Raw genomic sequence first — 18,104 nt, 5'->3', positions numbered from 1 at the left:
TCAATTAATTATGGTAATTAAGTTTCTGTAGCAGTTTTCAGTTGAAGATACCAGCTGCTTGACAAGAGATAAGGGATATATTATGACTTACTCAGCTGAGCAGTTACTTGTGTAAGCAGTCTACTATCTTTGATGAATCTAGTCACATAAGTTACAACTGTGGAAAAACAAGTATAGTTTTTATAATAAATGAAACACTTATTTTCAGGTGCTCATAAAATAACTCCATGTTCTAACCAAACAGCAGAGATAGCTCTAAGCATGGGCGAAGCAGGTGGCTGCCTAACACAGCAGCTGTATACAACTACTGTATCTATGAGTGGTAAACTCTACAGAGATCCTGACAGGTGAGTTTGTGGTTGGTTTTTTTTTAATAGCTTAAAGGTTCTTCACTCTCCCAGTGTCTCATCCTTAAAAGTGAGAGGTTCTACCACAGTAATCTATAAAATGCCTCCACCTCCATAAGGAAAATATGCCTCCTGTAAGAACCTGCTTTCTTTCTTTCCACGGGATCATGGAATAATGTGGTTCCTATAGGCAAAAGCATATTACAAAAACAAGACAAAAAACCTTTTCACCCATATCTGTCAGCTTCTGGAAAACCTAGCAGGAAGGGTCTTCTACAGAGAGCAGGAGGAAATATGGCACAGGACAAGGCTTTCTTCTCTTGTCAGTAGGCATTTTGTGCCCACATTACCCTATTCTACTCTTACCTGCACCTCCAAGCAAGAGGTCACATGACTACTATCCTTTTGATTAGTATCAGAGTGATGCTTTGCTCATATGACTGTTTTTGTCATAGGAGTTTGCTACTTCCTCCTGGGGTTTATAATTCTAACATCCCATGCATGATCAATGTAACAAAATAGTTACTGCTAATTGCACAAAAAGTAAAAATCCATTTGTAAACGTTGAGGGGTCTCCTGCTTTTTTCATTTAGTACTACTTACTAGAACTACATAAATAGCTCAATGAAATTAAAAGCAGGCACCATCTGCCTCCCCTTCACCTCCCTAAATTCTTTCTTACCATAAGACTGGGTACAAGACATGATTCTGCTTTTTTCCTGTAAAAAGAATGCCTCTACATTATACTGTATTAAATGAAAACAAAATATGGATTACTAGGAGCCATTTCTAGCAAATTTTACCAATGCTGCTCTAATATAGTTCAAATATAACATTCCCATCGCTATTAGTTTGAAAATTTTACTTCCAGACAACCCCAACAAAACAAAACTGTCTCAGTGCTACTCTATCCAACCTCCAAACATAGGCTTTAGAGATGATAGTTGAATATTACAGTCTTTATTCTGGCAAAGCACCGTATATCACATCTGTCCAAGTTGTGCACTGTGAAACAATGTACCCTAAGCACTAGCAGCCCCAAAATATATATGATGTTTTAAAGCAAAAGTGGATAAAGCCAGTCCTATTCCTATTTGTCTCTGTTTTCTTTTTCTTGATCCAGCATTACTTACAGATAAGCTATAAACAATACTGAGACAAGAAGGAAGCTGAACTAACAGAGCATATGACAGTAAACAGCTTATCAGCAATAGTTGTACCCCCTTCCTCCCTGCCTCATTCAAATTAAAGGAGATCTAGAATTTATAGGATGCTGGAAAAATAAGTTTTAAAGATTTGAAGCAGACTCAGCAAGAATACAACAAGTTACTGAAGTCCACATAGGGGCAGAAAGACATGAACAGTCATTATCTGTGCAACTCAGCTGGAGAAAGCTATGAGTAAAGTACACAGTGAGAAGAGACAGGACTACAAAGTAAGCTCACAAGAGACCTTTCTGTCCCACCTTTCCCAGATGACCTAGCAGCCCAGTACAGCGACTGAGAGCGCCATAGAAAATAATGCATCACAGCTTTTTGGGTCAAGTTGTTTTCCTCTGATAGGATATGTATTCAGATTTGGAACAGACAGAAAATAAATATACCAGAAGGTAATTATAACATTTATCTATAGATATCTCAGACTTCGATGATGCAATTCTATGAGTAGTTTTCAGTACAGTATTTTTATTCAACCTCTGCTAAAATGAAAGACCTCTACTACACAATTGGATCTTGCTGTTCCCCTGAAGCAGTCGCTTCAAGAAGTTTGAATTCTAAACCACTAATATTTACGCAAATAAGAATTGCCTTTTAGCATATAAAGTTGTCAAGACAATAGAGATTTTTAAAGCATTAATCAATTTCTGAATATACTTGATTTACGGTCTGAAGCTATTCCTATAATCACCGACATTGGTTTCCTTAGAAAAACAACTCTTGTTCTATGCTGTCATACAGTCTTAAAAGGACACAGATGCAAACCACTGATGCACTTTCTGTGCTAGTTTTTTATAGAAAGTTAGAGAGGATGATTGTTCCTTTATCATAATTTTTACTTCAGTTATTCAACTATCAGATCAGCAGGATACTTTCAGCACTAATGAATGTAGTGACAGTTTCAAAGCAGGCAAATTGCTGATGGGTGCTATACAAGTTTCGTCTTCAAATTCTGTCCACGCACTTCAGTTCTGATCTGCGTTATCTATTTTATCCTTGACCTGGAACTCTAAGAGACCAAGTCTGCTGATTTCACAAAATGAGCCTAATAACTAAGCAATGTGAATCGGCCAAATATTTTTTCTCCTCAGTAAATTGGCAGAAGAAGAATGTTTAGGATATCTTGGTACACAACTGAATTTGTGCTGTGTTGGTGTCCACGTGCAATGGGACAGCTCAGAGAAAAAACAAAAAAGTCTGGAACATCAAGGCAATCCTGTTAAATCAGAAAGATGTATTAGCCACCAAGCCTTCCAGGACATTATCTCAGATCCAAGCTATAGACAAAGGTCAGAAAAGTAGTAACGAGGTTGCCCTGAAACAATGTTGAGCAAGGAAGACTGCAAGACTGTTTGTAATTTAGACAATGTTAGATCAGATAGTACAGCCTCACATAAATGCTGTTTTAAAAGCATCAGAAACATGAATTCCATTATTTTTTCAAATAATTATTTTTGTAAATACTCATGCCTTTGTCCAAATTTACCAAAGCAGTAATTATGACTGCTGTTTTAGCTTTTATGAAATCTATTAAAGGCAATTTTGTTTATAATGACACACGAGACATGTAAGCGTACCTAGGTATAGGCACAGGTCTAAACTTCTGAAACCCAGTCCTAATTAAATTTCTCGCCTGCAAAACTACTATGTGTACTCTACCTCTATACTCTTCTGCAATTCTCAGTGCTCTGCATTCCATTTTAGCTACCAGTTTACTTTCTTTGGTGTTTCCTGGGGCTTACAGAGAGGATGAAAGAAACATGCTCCTTTCTTCCAATGTTTATACTAGTTCATGATTGCAGAAGAAAGAAATTGGTAAGAAATTCTTGTACATTTTTGGAGAACCTGAGATGGACCATGCCAGCTACGATTCCTCCACTGTAATGATTTATTGTGCTAGCTTTTTAAAGGATAACACAAAATTTATTTCCTGCACTGAATAACAACAGTACAATAAAATAATAGATATTATTGTGCAACTTGGGGTCTTTAAGTGAACTAAAACAAAACTTTAATTCCAGATAAAAATAGCCTGGAACAATACTAATACAGCTTTGGACTAAATTCTGGCCTTGGGTACAAGAACTAACACAAAAATGAAACCAAAGATCCCCACCCCAATAAATAAAATGAGTGCAACAACAGAAAAACTTGTCCTGTTTCATCACTGTAGAAGCACACACAAAAACTGAGAAGCTCCTTAAACAGTTTAAGAATTGGCCTATATTCATAAGAACACACGACAGTTCAGGCGTGGAACTTATTAATACCAACAGTTAAGCACATCAAGCATGTCTGACTGACAGCACAGACAAGAGTCCAAGTTAAAATACTCATCAATGTAAGTGGATTGCACAATATATAAAAGCTTCAATTTCAAATTTTAATTAAATCCCCAAATTTTATATTTGAACTCAGCCTTTAAGAATACACATTCTTCAGAAGTTTCTTCATTTATTGGCATCACGTCAAACAGGACATGAGGACAGACAAAATGGTAGTCTGATCCAGTATGCTAACAGCCCTGGCCGTAAAGATGATACCTTCTTTTTCCCTTTCAGTAGGTAGGTATGAGGTAACAGATGTTGAGAACAAAGTCTTGCGACAATGAGAAAATAGGGATTACTGTTTACAACCACTATTCAAAATTTCAAGAAATTTGGCATGAAAAAAAATGAAACTTGATTCAACTCTTATTAAGCAGTGTCTCTGCTCACAAGTGGCCTACTGATATCAAGTTAAGAGTGCCTTAACCAGGTCTTAAAGGTGAAGTTCAACACTTTGCAAAATATCAGTATAAATCCCATGCACCAGGTGGAGTTTACATAGAATTTAAGAGGCATGTAACTCTTGTGTCAACTTCCTGCTCAGGGATCAATTTTGCCTTAACATACAAAGCAAACTACAGTGAAAGAAAGGTTATTGCATAGTATTTAAAAGAAAATATGACATTCAGGAAAAAAGTAAATATCATCATAATCTCTATAGTCTTCACCTCCTCGCTAAACTAAAAATGAATAGCGTGGCTATTAGTTCAGTCAAGAGGAGTCTGTATAACACATGCAAAACAGGTACAATTACACTTATTTTTATATGAAATCCAAATTTTCTACACAAATAAGTTCTAAATACCATCCCAGATCATATACTTCTTTCTTTGTTGTAAGTAGAAAAAAGAAAAAGAAGAAAAAAAATTCTAGAACAATCTTACTCCTGATGATGACAAGCCACTAGGGTCTTCGGATGCCAGAAATGACCATAAGACTTCTGACATTTTTCCATTGCTCAGACTAACAACATGAAATGAAGGCAAAGAATCAACCAGCTAATGAGCTACTTCAAATTACATGAAACTCATTATTGAGTTGACACTAGCTAGGTTTTGTATTACATATATAAGAGATTATATAAAGTTACGGTTTGGATTTATGTGAAGGAGAAGAAATTTAGATTTTATTATATTTGTGCAGTTTTGCAATGTAACTGTGATATTTACCAAGCGAGTGTCCTGCACCACACTTGATGTAGTATCTGATCTATATAACATCACTCCTTCTCATTAAACACATTGAGTTTTTAAAAATTTGGTATTTAAAAGACTACAAAGCTTGATTTATGTTTTAGCATTGAAACAAAAGCTTAAGGTTCTGCACAGAATTTAGAGTCTAATAATAAACTAGACAAACAACACATTCAGAAGTATTTTCAGGAAAAAGAGAGACACTGTACCAGTCTGGCACTATATTTAAATCTCTCTTAAAAATGCAGGTCCTTTTTGCCACAATGAACATCTATAGATAATAACTTAATATCATCTAAAGCTAATTTCTGGGACATATCCATATCATAAATGGTTTGCTTACTGGTTTTAAAATGCAACACCAGTAGCTCTACAGATTCTGATTTTTTACTTAAAATTTTCAGCACATTTGAATTCTTACGTGTGCTATTCCTCTTATTTCCTGCAATTCAGAAGGTTAGTTTGTTTTTAAACTCATTTCAGTGCATTTTAAAGCAAGCTGATGTGCATTAATCTGTACATTTATTTAAAGTGAAATTACATACTGCAAAATACCTGGCATATTTTGGATACTTCTGTCCTCATTTTATTTTGATGGTTGTCTAGTTTGACTGACAATTTGTGCATGGTATCTAACAAATTCATGCATTGATTTTTGACTGTTAATATAGGTATACACCAAACCAACTCAAGGTTTTTCACCAATGCAGGCAAAATTCAGTACTGCAAGTATAGCAATAAGGGACAAAGAGCAGAAGGAGGAATTAGTGGCCAGGGCTGTCTCTTGCACTGCCATATGCCCAGTCCTGCTGTTCACCACTATTTTGTGGGGATACAGAACCATCACTCCACTCACCCCTTGATTCCTGCAGCTATATAATCCCATAAAAGAAGGCAGCCCTCTTTTTGGCTTTTCACCCAAGTTACAAACCCTTAATTTTGCAGTTACGGATACCTTACTTGCCCCAAAATTTTAGTATAAGTTCTTTCAGGGTTTACAATCCCATTCATACCCATCACAACCCCAAGACTGAGAATAACTGGCAAAAAGTGTTCTAGCCAATATTTTCATTATAAGCTTGGTTCATTCAGAACCTGTTGGAAGCAAAAGGTCAATTCTGAGCAGCATTTGTGTGGTCTAAGGAGTACATATATCAAATGTATTCATTTTCCTTGAAGCAGCCAAGAAGGCACACTCAATGTATGTATATATTCTCACCAGCTAGGACAAAGAAATAGCATGGGTAAGTGCTCAGAGTAGCAGGACTAGAAACAGGAAATATTCACCAAGTTCCTTTTTCTTACAAAGACTTTCTGTATGATCTTCGCAAAGAGTCTTAAGATGGCTTCTTTGTCTCACCCTACTAATGCATAAAACAGGAAAAATTACTCATTGCCTAATCCATTACAAGATTTTAAGACTTCACCGATTAATATTAATAAGATGCGTAAGTGCCAATTTTTGCTTTCAGGTAGGTACATACAACACATCTTAATCTCAAACTAGAAATTTGCTTTAGTATAGATAGAGAAATTAGACTGTCAGTATTTGAAATCAAGAGCGGAAGTATCATTTAGCTGCTTAATCCTTCTCATACTTAATGTAAAATGTAAAAAAGCTCAGTCTTGCCCTCCCCATTATTACCTCCGCGAAGTTTTAATCTGAACAGTGTTAGTATAAATTTATCAGCAGTGTATAGGTTAGAACATTTAAATTATTAGATGTATTTTTACTGGAAGGAAAATTGAATATAGTAAGACAAAACAAATATACATGATGTAAATCTTGCTATTACTATCCATGGCGATATTGGGCTGGAGTGGAGAATGAAGTGAAGCTGGCTGCGCAAGAGATCTTAAGCTACCTTGATAACTATTTTAAATCACTTCACTACTGTTCTGAACAATAAGTTATTTACTACTTGTGTAGAAGTGATGCAAATCTTAGTGCACAGGTCTGAGGAGCTCACTGTAACTGTTCAGGATAACAGCAGACACTACGATTAAAATCCTAATTTAGAAAAAAAAAAAGCAGTCTGCTACGATTTCTCATCTCTTTAGGACACCACAACCCTATGAAGTAGGTGTTTACTCAAAATTTAGAAACCCCTAAATCTTCTTTTGCTTGTAAAGTACTCTACAACCCACATTACCATCTTCTGCTTTGAACAGTTGGCTAATACATTTGTTCCAGAGATAGAGGTTCTCATAGACTCTTATAAGTGAGAGCCAGCCTAGTTACTCAATATTCAGTTCAGCTGAGTAATTTCATCTCTGTTCAGCAGAGATACAGAACTAACTAAGAAAAGGCATTGCTGGCCAACTAGTGGGGGGGGGGCAGGGGAGGAGGGAAGAGAAACATATGCAGGCATGCTCCAAGCACACTCTTAACTTTGCAAGACTTCATGCAAATACTTACAGAAAAGAAAAAACAAAATCCTTCACATTTATGTAGTTATTTCTATTTTATACCTTGTCTTCAGGACTAACAGAGCACACTTTCTTTCCAAAGAACTACTAAATCGTTTTGTAAGGGATGACTCCCTCCCCTATTGATCTCCTCTAGTCATATCACCCTTCTTTTGATACAGCTTTTGCCAGTAGTAGGAGAAAACTATTACTTGATTTAGCTCATCTTGATGCTGTGCTGTAGGTAGGCTCTTTGCCCTCTCTGTCAGCTCAGAACTGGCAAGGAAGTCTCCTTCTCCTACATGTTATGGCAGTGCTAGTATATACCCCTTTGTCATATATCATTAGCTGAGATGCTTCTTGTCAGGAGCACTGAGCTGTTATTGGCCAGAGGTTCTTGCACTTGACAGGAAAAGGCAATGCTGAAGGTAGAATGTTTGTGAGCTGGAGCAATGCTGGAGGGCATCTAGGCTCATTACTCACTTCTCCATCTGGAAACAGCATATTTATTGTCATAAGACCTTACTTCCACCAGGGCATCTTATTTCTGAGATTATCAATATACTCAGTGTAAGCCAGCTGCTCACTTAATTGTCAGCATGCCGTTACAGGTACTGTAATTTTATTGACTGGGCAAAATCAATTTGTTTGATTAATTGTGATTGTTTCTGGTTTTAGCTGATAGAACTGAAAGGCCCTGAGCTTTCAGATATTTCCCAACCCCCATACAAAAAGCCAAACTGTTTTAAAGCTTAGTAAGGTAACAAACACTTAGCAACACACATACTGTATTCCTATATGCAGGTCAAAAAAGCTCTTCTTCACTGTTCAGTGAGTGTAGTTAGGAAGCCAGCCTGCAACCACTCCTACACTAGTTCTATGCTTTTCCTGTACAGAATCTAAATCATCTGACAAAGTCAAGTTGTATGGAATATCAAAATAAAAAGCAGATCTGTCCACAAATCTTAGCTGCATTTTTATATAGATTATGAAAGATGAAAGAGTAAAGCTGACTCTTTTGAAAGGATGTCTTTTTAAAAGTCTGTCCACAATACCTGAACTCCCTTGAAATTATACTTACTGAGGTGATGCTAACCTACTCGCCTACAAGTAAAAATTTGCACAGCAAATCACATACCATAACACTAGAATCAAAAGGTCACATTTCTTAGTGAACTATATGAGCAACACTCACTCAGGATGCCACCATAAACATCTGCTGATATTAATAGCCAGAAATAAGCCGTGTGGTTTCTATAGGGTATTTTAAAATACTGAAATTGTTACTTTGTCCATTTTTTAAATGTACACACACAATAACAGAATTAAAAAAACTGCATCATCTTTTGCCCTCAGACTTTTTACTCTATAATTTCTGTTTTTCCCCATCCAGTGGTTTGACAGCAGAGTGCTTTATCTCTGCTAGTTGACAGACAACATTCCTACAATTATGAATACTACAGAAAAAGCTTCTCTCAATCTATTCTGTACTTTAAATAATTTTTTCCTTTCAGCTAGTAATCAGAAGTCCCAGGATTATTGCCAAATGTGTTTCTTGGATACCAGGTGAAATCTTCCTCTGTCTTCCAATTAGTTCATTAGTTCCTTAGTTCCATTTTCTGAGTTAAATTGAAGGCCCCACAAAATATTTATTCACAGTTTATAGAACTGCAAAAATAGAAAAGGTTGTCTTCAGTAATTCTTACCAATGAGACCAGTAGGAAAACAGAAAATTTTATTTTGGGTGTTCAAGTTCAAAATTATTTTCTGATTAACTATGCCATATAACAATCATCTAAGTAACATAAAAGGGCTAGGAGATACAGGCCCCTTCATAAAGTTATTTCTTGTTCCCTAGGAGATAATCTCTACACTTCTTAAAGGAGTGAGTTTTTCTTCCTGTTTCCTCGGTGATGGATTAGGAAATGAAGAAATCCCTTGACACACAAAGCTGTGTTCTCTATTAAAGGACAACACAGGGTGTTACAAGTCCTAGCTATGTTCATGAGATGCTCATGAGAGATGGTTACACTTGGCATTAAATGAAACCAAAAAGTAGCTTTGGCTGCCACTCTCCATGACACAGCACTTACATCTTTCAGTAAAAGGAAAGTTTAGGTATGGCAAATATGTCAGCCTCTGATTTCAATTTGTCCACCATTTACAAACTTTTTTTCCTCCTTTCCAGCTGTTACCTATAAGCTTCAAATTGTTTTTTTTTTTTTTTTTGAAAGCATGACCTTATTCTTCTCATTGTTATTTCTGTTACCAGCTCCGAAGTGGAAGCATTGGGTTGTATTCAAACAGGTTTCCCGCATAGTACAATATAACCAACCACCAGAGCTGTCTGACCAGGCAGTATGGAGCAGATTTTGCTCAAACTGACACTTCATTGAATTCACAGAAGTCCCGCTAAACTCACTATAATTACCAAAATTATTCCCAATTTAATTCACTGTCAGTCTAGTAGATTGTGTTCCTAAGCACCTATTTTCAAGTTACTATGGAAGCAATTCAACATCCTGATATTTCTGTCATAACTGACAGACAATTTCAGATGAGTGATTTTAATGAAAACTGTTTAGTTTGAAAAAGTGAAGGTTTTGGTTGTGTTCTTTCGGGTTTTTGTAAGAAAACTTTTAAGTAGAGGCATGTTACAGGCGGGCGTAGGATCATTTCCCAAGCAAAAGCTCCCTCCAGTGGCAAGAAAGGCGGCCCGGGAACAGCGGAGTGAAAAATCGAGGCGAGCTCACAGCACACACGGGCTGGTTCTCCCTTGTTTACCTACTGCCATTCTCTCTGGGCAGTTACAAAAATACAGACACAGAGGAAAATAATTCCTTTAATAACAGGAGACAAGAATTAAGAGGGACAAAATAGTAACCAGAAGGTAAGGAAGCTCATAACCTTAAGGCAACTGAATTCAATTCTGAGAAGGTCAGCAGCAGCTGCCCAAACTGTCACAACACATCAGTACCTAAAAAGAAAAAAAGCTAACCAACAACAAAAATTAGATTGGGAAGAGTGACACACTTTAGAAACCAGGCTTTTCTCCCCTTTTTTTCAAGATTTGCTAGTAAAAATGAGAAACAAACAAGAATGTTGAGCTGCATACTTCAACTTTATGCAGAAACAAAGTATGCCCATTTCATCTTGCTTTAGGGGGATTAGTTTGTTTACTGATAGAAATAATAGATTTCAAAGTTCAGAAGTTTATCTGAAGATATCCAAGATGAACCACAATAATTGTTCTTTTACTAGGATGACTACTTCTCCAACAACCAAGGCAGAACAGGAAGACTTCTGCAAGAGAGCATAGCCACTCTACACTATTTTCAGCAGTACATTACCTGATCTTCTGACACAGTACTAGGAATATGCACATTCCTCAACATGGAAACAGTTTGCCTGTGCTTAACCTCCACATGGAAAATTACTGAGATCCAGAAAAAAGTTTTCCTGCTTCAATAAGCAGCAAGAGACAGGAGTTAAAGTCCTTTACCACAGACTTTTCATAAAGGGAGCCACTAGCATGTAACATAAGACAAAGCATACCACCTGATGATAGCAGTCTTCTTGGCCCATGATCTTAAGGAACCATTCTTAGCTTTGATAAGAGATGGTTAGAAAGCATTCCGGGAAGAGCTCTGGCCTTGAGAAAAGTCCCTCTCAAGCCTCAGACCTCTGGTAGTGTTGTGGTTTAACCTCAGTCAGCAACTGAGCACCACACAGCTGCTCACTCACTCCTCCCCCCCCCCCCCCCCGAGGTATTTTATAAATGATCCCCATCTCCAGTTCAACAGGGCCCAGATGCAAAAAACCTGGCTGCAGGTGCTTGCCTAGAGACAGCTATGCTAGAGGAAACTGAGTCAGGATGTTGGTGGAAACTTGCAGGGGGTTGCAATGGGTATCTACTTGCAGAGATAAACAAAGTGGCCCTAAGCATTTCTGTATTTTCTCTTGCCATTTTCTTCACAGGTATCAGATGCAAAATTCCCTTATTCCTTACAGAGATGAGATAAGGAAGAAAAAAGGAAGAAATCTCCAATACCTTGCTGATATGCTGGGTTGCATGTCCAACATAATACAGGTGATTTAAATGACATTTAAAAGATAGGAAAGTTGCACACACAAAAAAGCCAGACTCCCTTGGCTGTCCCCTTTTGTCTGGACTCCTCCCCTTTCCTGTCTCATTTGCAATTCACATTTCAGCTGGAGACACAGCAGTTATCTCGTGAAAGGGATAACTACTGTGCTCTATTAAGCACTAACCAAAACACATAATTGGGGCAAGTTCTTTAGAGCAGCAGGAACTATCTAAGGGTGATTCTCAGAAATAAGTCTTCTTTCCTAAGTAAACATTAAACAACTGCTGTTTGTCCCCAGTTACCTTCTCCAATGGTTTCTTCTATCCTTGCTTAAACCTTCGTACAGTCTGTTCAGCACTACCTAGCTACCACTCTTCACTTCACAGTTGTTACCCTCTCAGCCTACATTTAGAGGGCCTAGTCTATTTTGTAACAGTTGCAACATACTTCAGGAAAAATGTAAACAGAGAGGTATAACAACAGCATCTTTACATTTATGTGACAAGAAAATGTCCTTGTTACTCTCCTTTGAAGTGAAGCCATTTGTAGAGAACGGGCCTTCAATTAAAGAATAGACACAACACGAAGTAGTAAAGGAGAGTATATTTTTCTTCACAGAGAATGTTTGCACAGGAAACAGGACCTAATAGGACAGATTGCTAAAGCATGTAGTTCAAGAACATGTAAACTTTAGTTGCATCCAAATTCTAAGCATTAAAATATAGCACCTTTGTAAATCTGTCTTTGTATACAGAGATTGTGGTTTTGCATGTGTTTTACAAAATGTAGCCTTTATCTTAAGAATGCCTTTGGTTCCCACTCCACACAGAGTTAAGGGCAAAAGTCTACACAACCAGCAGGACTTCTGAGTAATGCACGTAGAGAGTTCTCAAACTGCAAGTGAATTTAAACTGTTAGTAAAATTAAAAAATCAGATACTTACAAGCTCAGGCACTCATTCTGTATCAAATACTACTGGATTTGCTGCACACTGGAAAAAAGAAAATTCTTATATAAAAATAGTGAATGCAAGCATAACTCCGTTATATTACAACACACAATAACTAAAGAGAACAACAGATTGCAAGGCCACTTCACACTATGTCAAGGGCCTTACTCACATCTCAGCTGGTACATGTGCTATACATCCTAATAAACTAAAATACTTTTTCCAAAGACAAACCTTATTAAAAATATTTTGTCTAGTACAATTCCCAGTAACACTGAGACCTTTACATTAGCAAAAGAAGCTGGACCTCATTTAGGAATTTAAATAATAGAGACCACAACAGGGCTGGCTGATTTTTTTCAGCATTATGATTTTTCCTTTTCCTCCAAAATTGTAATAGAGCAAAGGTCGGGTTGGTTTTTTTTTTTTTAATAAAAATGATGTTTTTGAAATTTAGAAATTATTTTGTCAAAAATCAAGTGTATACTTGAATTGTGGATAAATTTTTGCACTATTTATTCCTTGCTCTCTTTGCCAGTTAACCACATGGCGTTTCTCTCTCACTGGATAACCTAAACTTGGAAAAGGTTTATTTTTCCAACTGAAAACTTTCCACAAACATTTTCAAGTCTTAAACTAATCTCTAAAAGGCATTAAGAAAAATTTCTAAACCACCACTCCTTTTTGTTTCAAAGCTAAAGCTTAGATTCCTTATCCAAGCTAATTTTCACAACACTTCCTTACTATTGACATTCATATAACATACTTGTATCAGGCTCCTACCACAATAAGCTCTGCAGTCCATAAAAATCCCCCCAAAGCAGTTTTAGCACATGAGGAACAACAAACAAGAAAAGCCAAGCAAACACATAAGATAATCAAACTGTCAGATAATAACAAAAACTATATTTAGAATAATGAGTTGGAATCTTAGTGTGTTAAATGCTTATCCAGTGTTAAGACAGACACAGATGCAAATACACAGTTTATTCTAAGATATTGCTTAGTACAACACTTACAAAGAAACCAATGATATGGGTTCCAAGTAGCAACAACTCAAATGGAGAAGGAAACTTCTTGCAATGTTAATTTTTCAATACATATATGCACACACATTTTTGCTTTTTTATATACACGCGCCTTTTTTTCTTTACTCATCCAACTCTTACTATAGGATAAAATAACAATCATTTTGAGCTTTCACCTGAGCTTTGGGGGAAAAAAAGAGAAGGCTTTCCACCTTGATAAAGACCATGACAAATTCAGCTTGATAATCTAACTTGGTACTTCATAACTTTAGCTCAGAAAATGTATGTCAAACTGGAGTTGAAACTTCCCATTTATCTTGCTCTGGTACATAGAGGAAGGTACCTGACCAAGAGTTTATTGGGAATAGAAAAGATAAAGTTGATGAATTTTCTTTGTAGATTTTTCTGATCCCCTCCCAGTTTTCAAAAATTCTATACATAACCCTGAACACCATTTGTTCATCACACAGAAATCTCTTTCAGTGAGGATGAAATTAAAGAACCCCTTTCCCCCCAGGTTGCTAACATGAGATCTGCTGGGAGCTCTGTGATCTCTGACAACAGCCTGTATGAAGGCATGCCTGGATAACTTGGGGTTTAAAAATGTGGAACTCCATAAATTCTTCTTCTTGCTGACTCAGAAGGAAAATCCCTTAAGCTGTCTCCCTCCCCCTTAACAGAATCCTACAGTACAGTCTTCTGAGCTTGTTATGACACTAGCTGCCAATATTTCCCTCTTCACTGATGTCTACTTTCATTTTGTAATTAAAAAATGCACAGTGCCTAAATGTTTATATATATAAAAAGAACAAAAACTCCATTAAAAGCAAGTATTTAATATTCTGATTTTCTATCAGTTATTCAGCTATGCTCAATTAGGGTTGCAAGCAAGTGTCAGCCACTGACTATGTTTTGGCATGAGATCCAGTTAACTGAACAAGATGTGGAAAACTACTGGACACGACATGAAAAAATATCACTAGAAATTACAAATAACACTGAGACAGTGACAAAAGTTACAGATAGTGCTGTGAGGGTGGCTGGATCCCACAGGTGCTTAAGGGGGAGTTACAGGAGAAATTGCCAGACATCAGAGATAATTGGAAGGGACTAGTAGGGACCTTTTAGGGAGTAAAGTCATGCAAGGCCAACAGCACCTAGGTAACCGTATCAGTAATACCAAATAAGGCTGAGATTACTTAAGTAACAGTATCTAAGTAACCCAAATCTGAGTACAGATGTAGCAAAACTAGGACCAATAGGGCATAAGTAATTAGGGATGAGTTGTTTATTTGGGAGGAGACTGGGATAGAAAAACAGAGGTGCAAGGACAGCAAAAAGGAGGGCCAGGAAAGGGCAAAAGGAGTAAGGTATGCAACTCGTATTACTGGTGCTGCACAGAGGTACCTGTCAGGCAGCCCTGGGTTTCATCACCACAACTGGGGCAGGACAATAAACCAAACCCGTTGTTCTGACCGTATCATAAAATTCAAGCCTGCTTCCCTGGTCAGGAGAATTGGGGTAGGGACAGGCAGGGTGCTTTTCCTGACCAGCAAGGGAACAGCTGGCTGGCACAAAAATCCTGGTTGTGCCTTCTACACCTGCTAGCACAGGCAGCTGCTCACTTCCTAACAGGCTCTTCAGTTAGAGAGTCTTAAAATTCTCTACAAGTTTCAGGTTCTTTGTTCTTTACTGGCTTGCTTGCTTTCTTTCCATAGTTGAAAAGTTCTAGAAATCAGACAGACAGAGTGCACAATACACACCAACTGCCTTATCTGAAAGTTGATACTAAAAAGGTTCAAAGCAATGGCCACATAGGCTCTGTAATTTTTGTAAAGTGTAACTGCATTCTTCTTCAGGAGCAGGTAAACAGAACACTTTTGAATTTAAATTTGATTGTATAGTACTAGATTTAAGCAGGAATCAGTGACGCCTGCTCATATTTTCATGTTAAGACAATGTTAAACACATAAAATAACTTGATAAATAGACTTGAAGGGAGTTTGTTTTTCTTCTGCAGTAACATGAAACTGATCTCTTTCCAATTCTCCAGTGATAAACATAATCAATGCTTATTTGATTTCTAAGGAAGCATTGTAGAACACTTCACCTTAAAAAAAGAAATTCAATTTGTTTCATGTAAAGAATGCAAAAAAGGTCTGAAACAAGAATTGAATTTGAATGATCCCTTTTAGTGCCTGTGAAAGGCCAAAACAATACCTCAGAGTTAAAAATTGTGCAGTCTATTTAAAAACAATCAAAACTTCATATAGCAACTGCTTTTCATCACATTGTATAATAATAACATTAGAAACTAAATTAATAAGCTCATATCTGGAGGAGGAGGAGGAGAATAATTAATAAAATGGAAAAAGACATACAAAGAAAACCAAGACAATGTGCAAGCATTAACAAAAAAGTGAGGGAGGACACAACATTTCAGCTGCATGCCTAACATGTTCTGTCAATACAACTCACAAGTCAATGGCAAAAGTAGTATGCAGGAAGAGGAAACTCTACCTTGCCTTTCATCTGCATTTTAATTTAACAAAAAGGTAAATCATCCAAGCTTGTGATTCTTTAGCTCCACTTCAAAATAAAATGTAAAGTTTCATCCCAGAGGAGTTTTCTTATTATTTATTGCATGGTTTGTTTGTATAAGACATAAAACAGGCCTGTAGTAACAAGGATGTTTTGGCAAGGCAGAAGAAAGTATACAAACACTGCTTCCAAACTGCCTCCTTAGCTTGGGCTCAAGCTGATACACCAAGTTCACCTACCATTCCTACTATCCATCAATCTGCTGGCTCACATTCTGGCTTGAGTTGCAAACAAGCCACTCGGCTCACAAGATGGGTAAGTCCAGGCTGAATCATACTTTTGGTGAACTTCACCCCTACAGGCATAGATATGAATGGCACCCCACTGGTTTGAGCTAGCTCACCTTCTCAGATCTTTAAGTTTTGGGGTTTTTTTAAATGCAAAGCCACGTATAAATGCTATCCTATGGTATTTTAAACACTACTTATATCAGTCCGGCTGATTCTGCTTAACTCCTAAAATTATAAGCCTGACTTGTAGGGCAAAGAAGTGCTCCTCCACACACTCCTAACTTTTCTTCCTACCTGACTGCCCACTAAAAAGCAAATCCTGTACAACAAAAAAGAAAATCTTCTCTAGAAACATATCAATCTGTAAGTGAGCACAATACAAAATAGTCAAGCCAGGTATGCATGCCAGACAGTTCTTAGAGTAGCTGAATTCAGCCTTGCCAAAATAAAAGATGAAGCCAAGTAGTGCAAAACACAGGTAAACCAAATTGTGAAGCCTTACTGGCTTTAGCCACATACGTTAAACCATACAACTACCAAAAGCTGTACACACAGCCTCCAAAAATACCAAAGAAACATACCTCTCCTTATGAGTTTTTTTCCTTTCTTTCTGCACATCTCTGAACTAGACTAATAATTACAGTCCACAGGATTGTCTTTCCAGTAGCTGTTCTCTGCCCTGCCACTGTTTTTCTCCCTCCAAAACTAGTCTCCATTTTCCTTTGAAGCTCTTGACTACTACCACACCTGCAACACCAGAGGCAGATATTACCATCACCTACTAAATCAGATCATGCCAGACTGAATAAACACGATGATGGAATTTAGGGCCCCATAAACACCAGCCTAAGGAGTAGAGAAGCCACCAGCAGACTGTCTTTCCCAATACAGCCATTGCAACCACAAGCTGTGTCCAGGAACTAAATGTGAAGAACCCCCCTACAGACAACGAGGGAAGAAGCCTTTGAGTTCTCAGACCTGCTCCCCTCAGGCAAGGGGCCTATTCAAATTTCTGCCCCACAAATCCATGAATTAGTTCAAAGTGCCTTTTCTACACTCTCTGTCACATGCCAGGTCACATCTGCTCCCAGCAGACTCTTCTCAGAGCTCAGCCTTGCTTACCTCCTCAGGGAGCACCCTCTCCCAGGCACACCCTGGACTTGCCCACAGAGCAGCTAGAAAAACTATTTTATGTTTTCTGCCCTTACAGAGACCCCACCCCATCTTTCTCAACCAGGTGCCTGCCACAGCTTTTTAGAGCCTTCCGGCAGCCCCTGCCTAACAAGGGGCTAACAACCAAGAGACCACACCTGAGGAAAGGCTCAGTAGCTGCTCTCCTGGCCAGGCTTTAAGAGACAAACCCCTAATTAAACACAACTGGGCTTTTTATTTGCCTGCTGAAAGTGGTGTTTAGCTAGGGCCTCGGGGCCCCTGCACCACAGAAGTACGCTTTGCTCCTCTAAGTCACTTTAGGCCTAGCATAGCAACTAGTGCTTTTTTTAAGATCCCAGAAGTGGAGCAAAACACAAAAACGGAGCAGAGGGGTACCAATGCTATTTATAACTACTGAAGCCTTAGCAATACATCCCCGAAGAAAAATACGTTGGTGCTTGAGGCTAGACAGCAGGTTGGTGCACGAGTGCCCCTTGCCCCATAAACTTCAGCGACGTACTTCAGGAGCAAGGAGAAATCGCACCAGGCGGAGGGCTCCGGGG

General features: G+C 37.9%; 1 protein-coding gene across 1 annotated transcript in view; it reads left to right on the top strand.

Annotated features, from left to right (window-relative positions):
- The first annotated feature begins 261 nt into the window (after positions 1–261).
- DNAJA2 (DnaJ (Hsp40) homolog, subfamily A, member 2) overlaps positions 262–18,104 on the top strand; it is a 30,863-nt gene continuing 13,020 nt past the window's right edge. The window contains exons 1-2 of the mRNA XM_009320338.1: positions 262–347; positions 11,472–11,583. Coding sequence (XP_009318613.1) covers positions 262–347; positions 11,472–11,583 — 198 coding nt within the window. The remainder of the gene's footprint in view (positions 348–11,471; positions 11,584–18,104) is intronic.

The sequence above is a fragment of the Pygoscelis adeliae genome, unplaced genomic scaffold (genome assembly GCF_000699105.1).
Source record: "Pygoscelis adeliae isolate BGI_AS28 unplaced genomic scaffold, ASM69910v1 Scaffold62, whole genome shotgun sequence".
NCBI classification, from domain to species: Eukaryota; Metazoa; Chordata; class Aves; order Sphenisciformes; family Spheniscidae; genus Pygoscelis; species Pygoscelis adeliae.
This window is presented reverse-complemented; position numbering and strand designations above follow the sequence as displayed.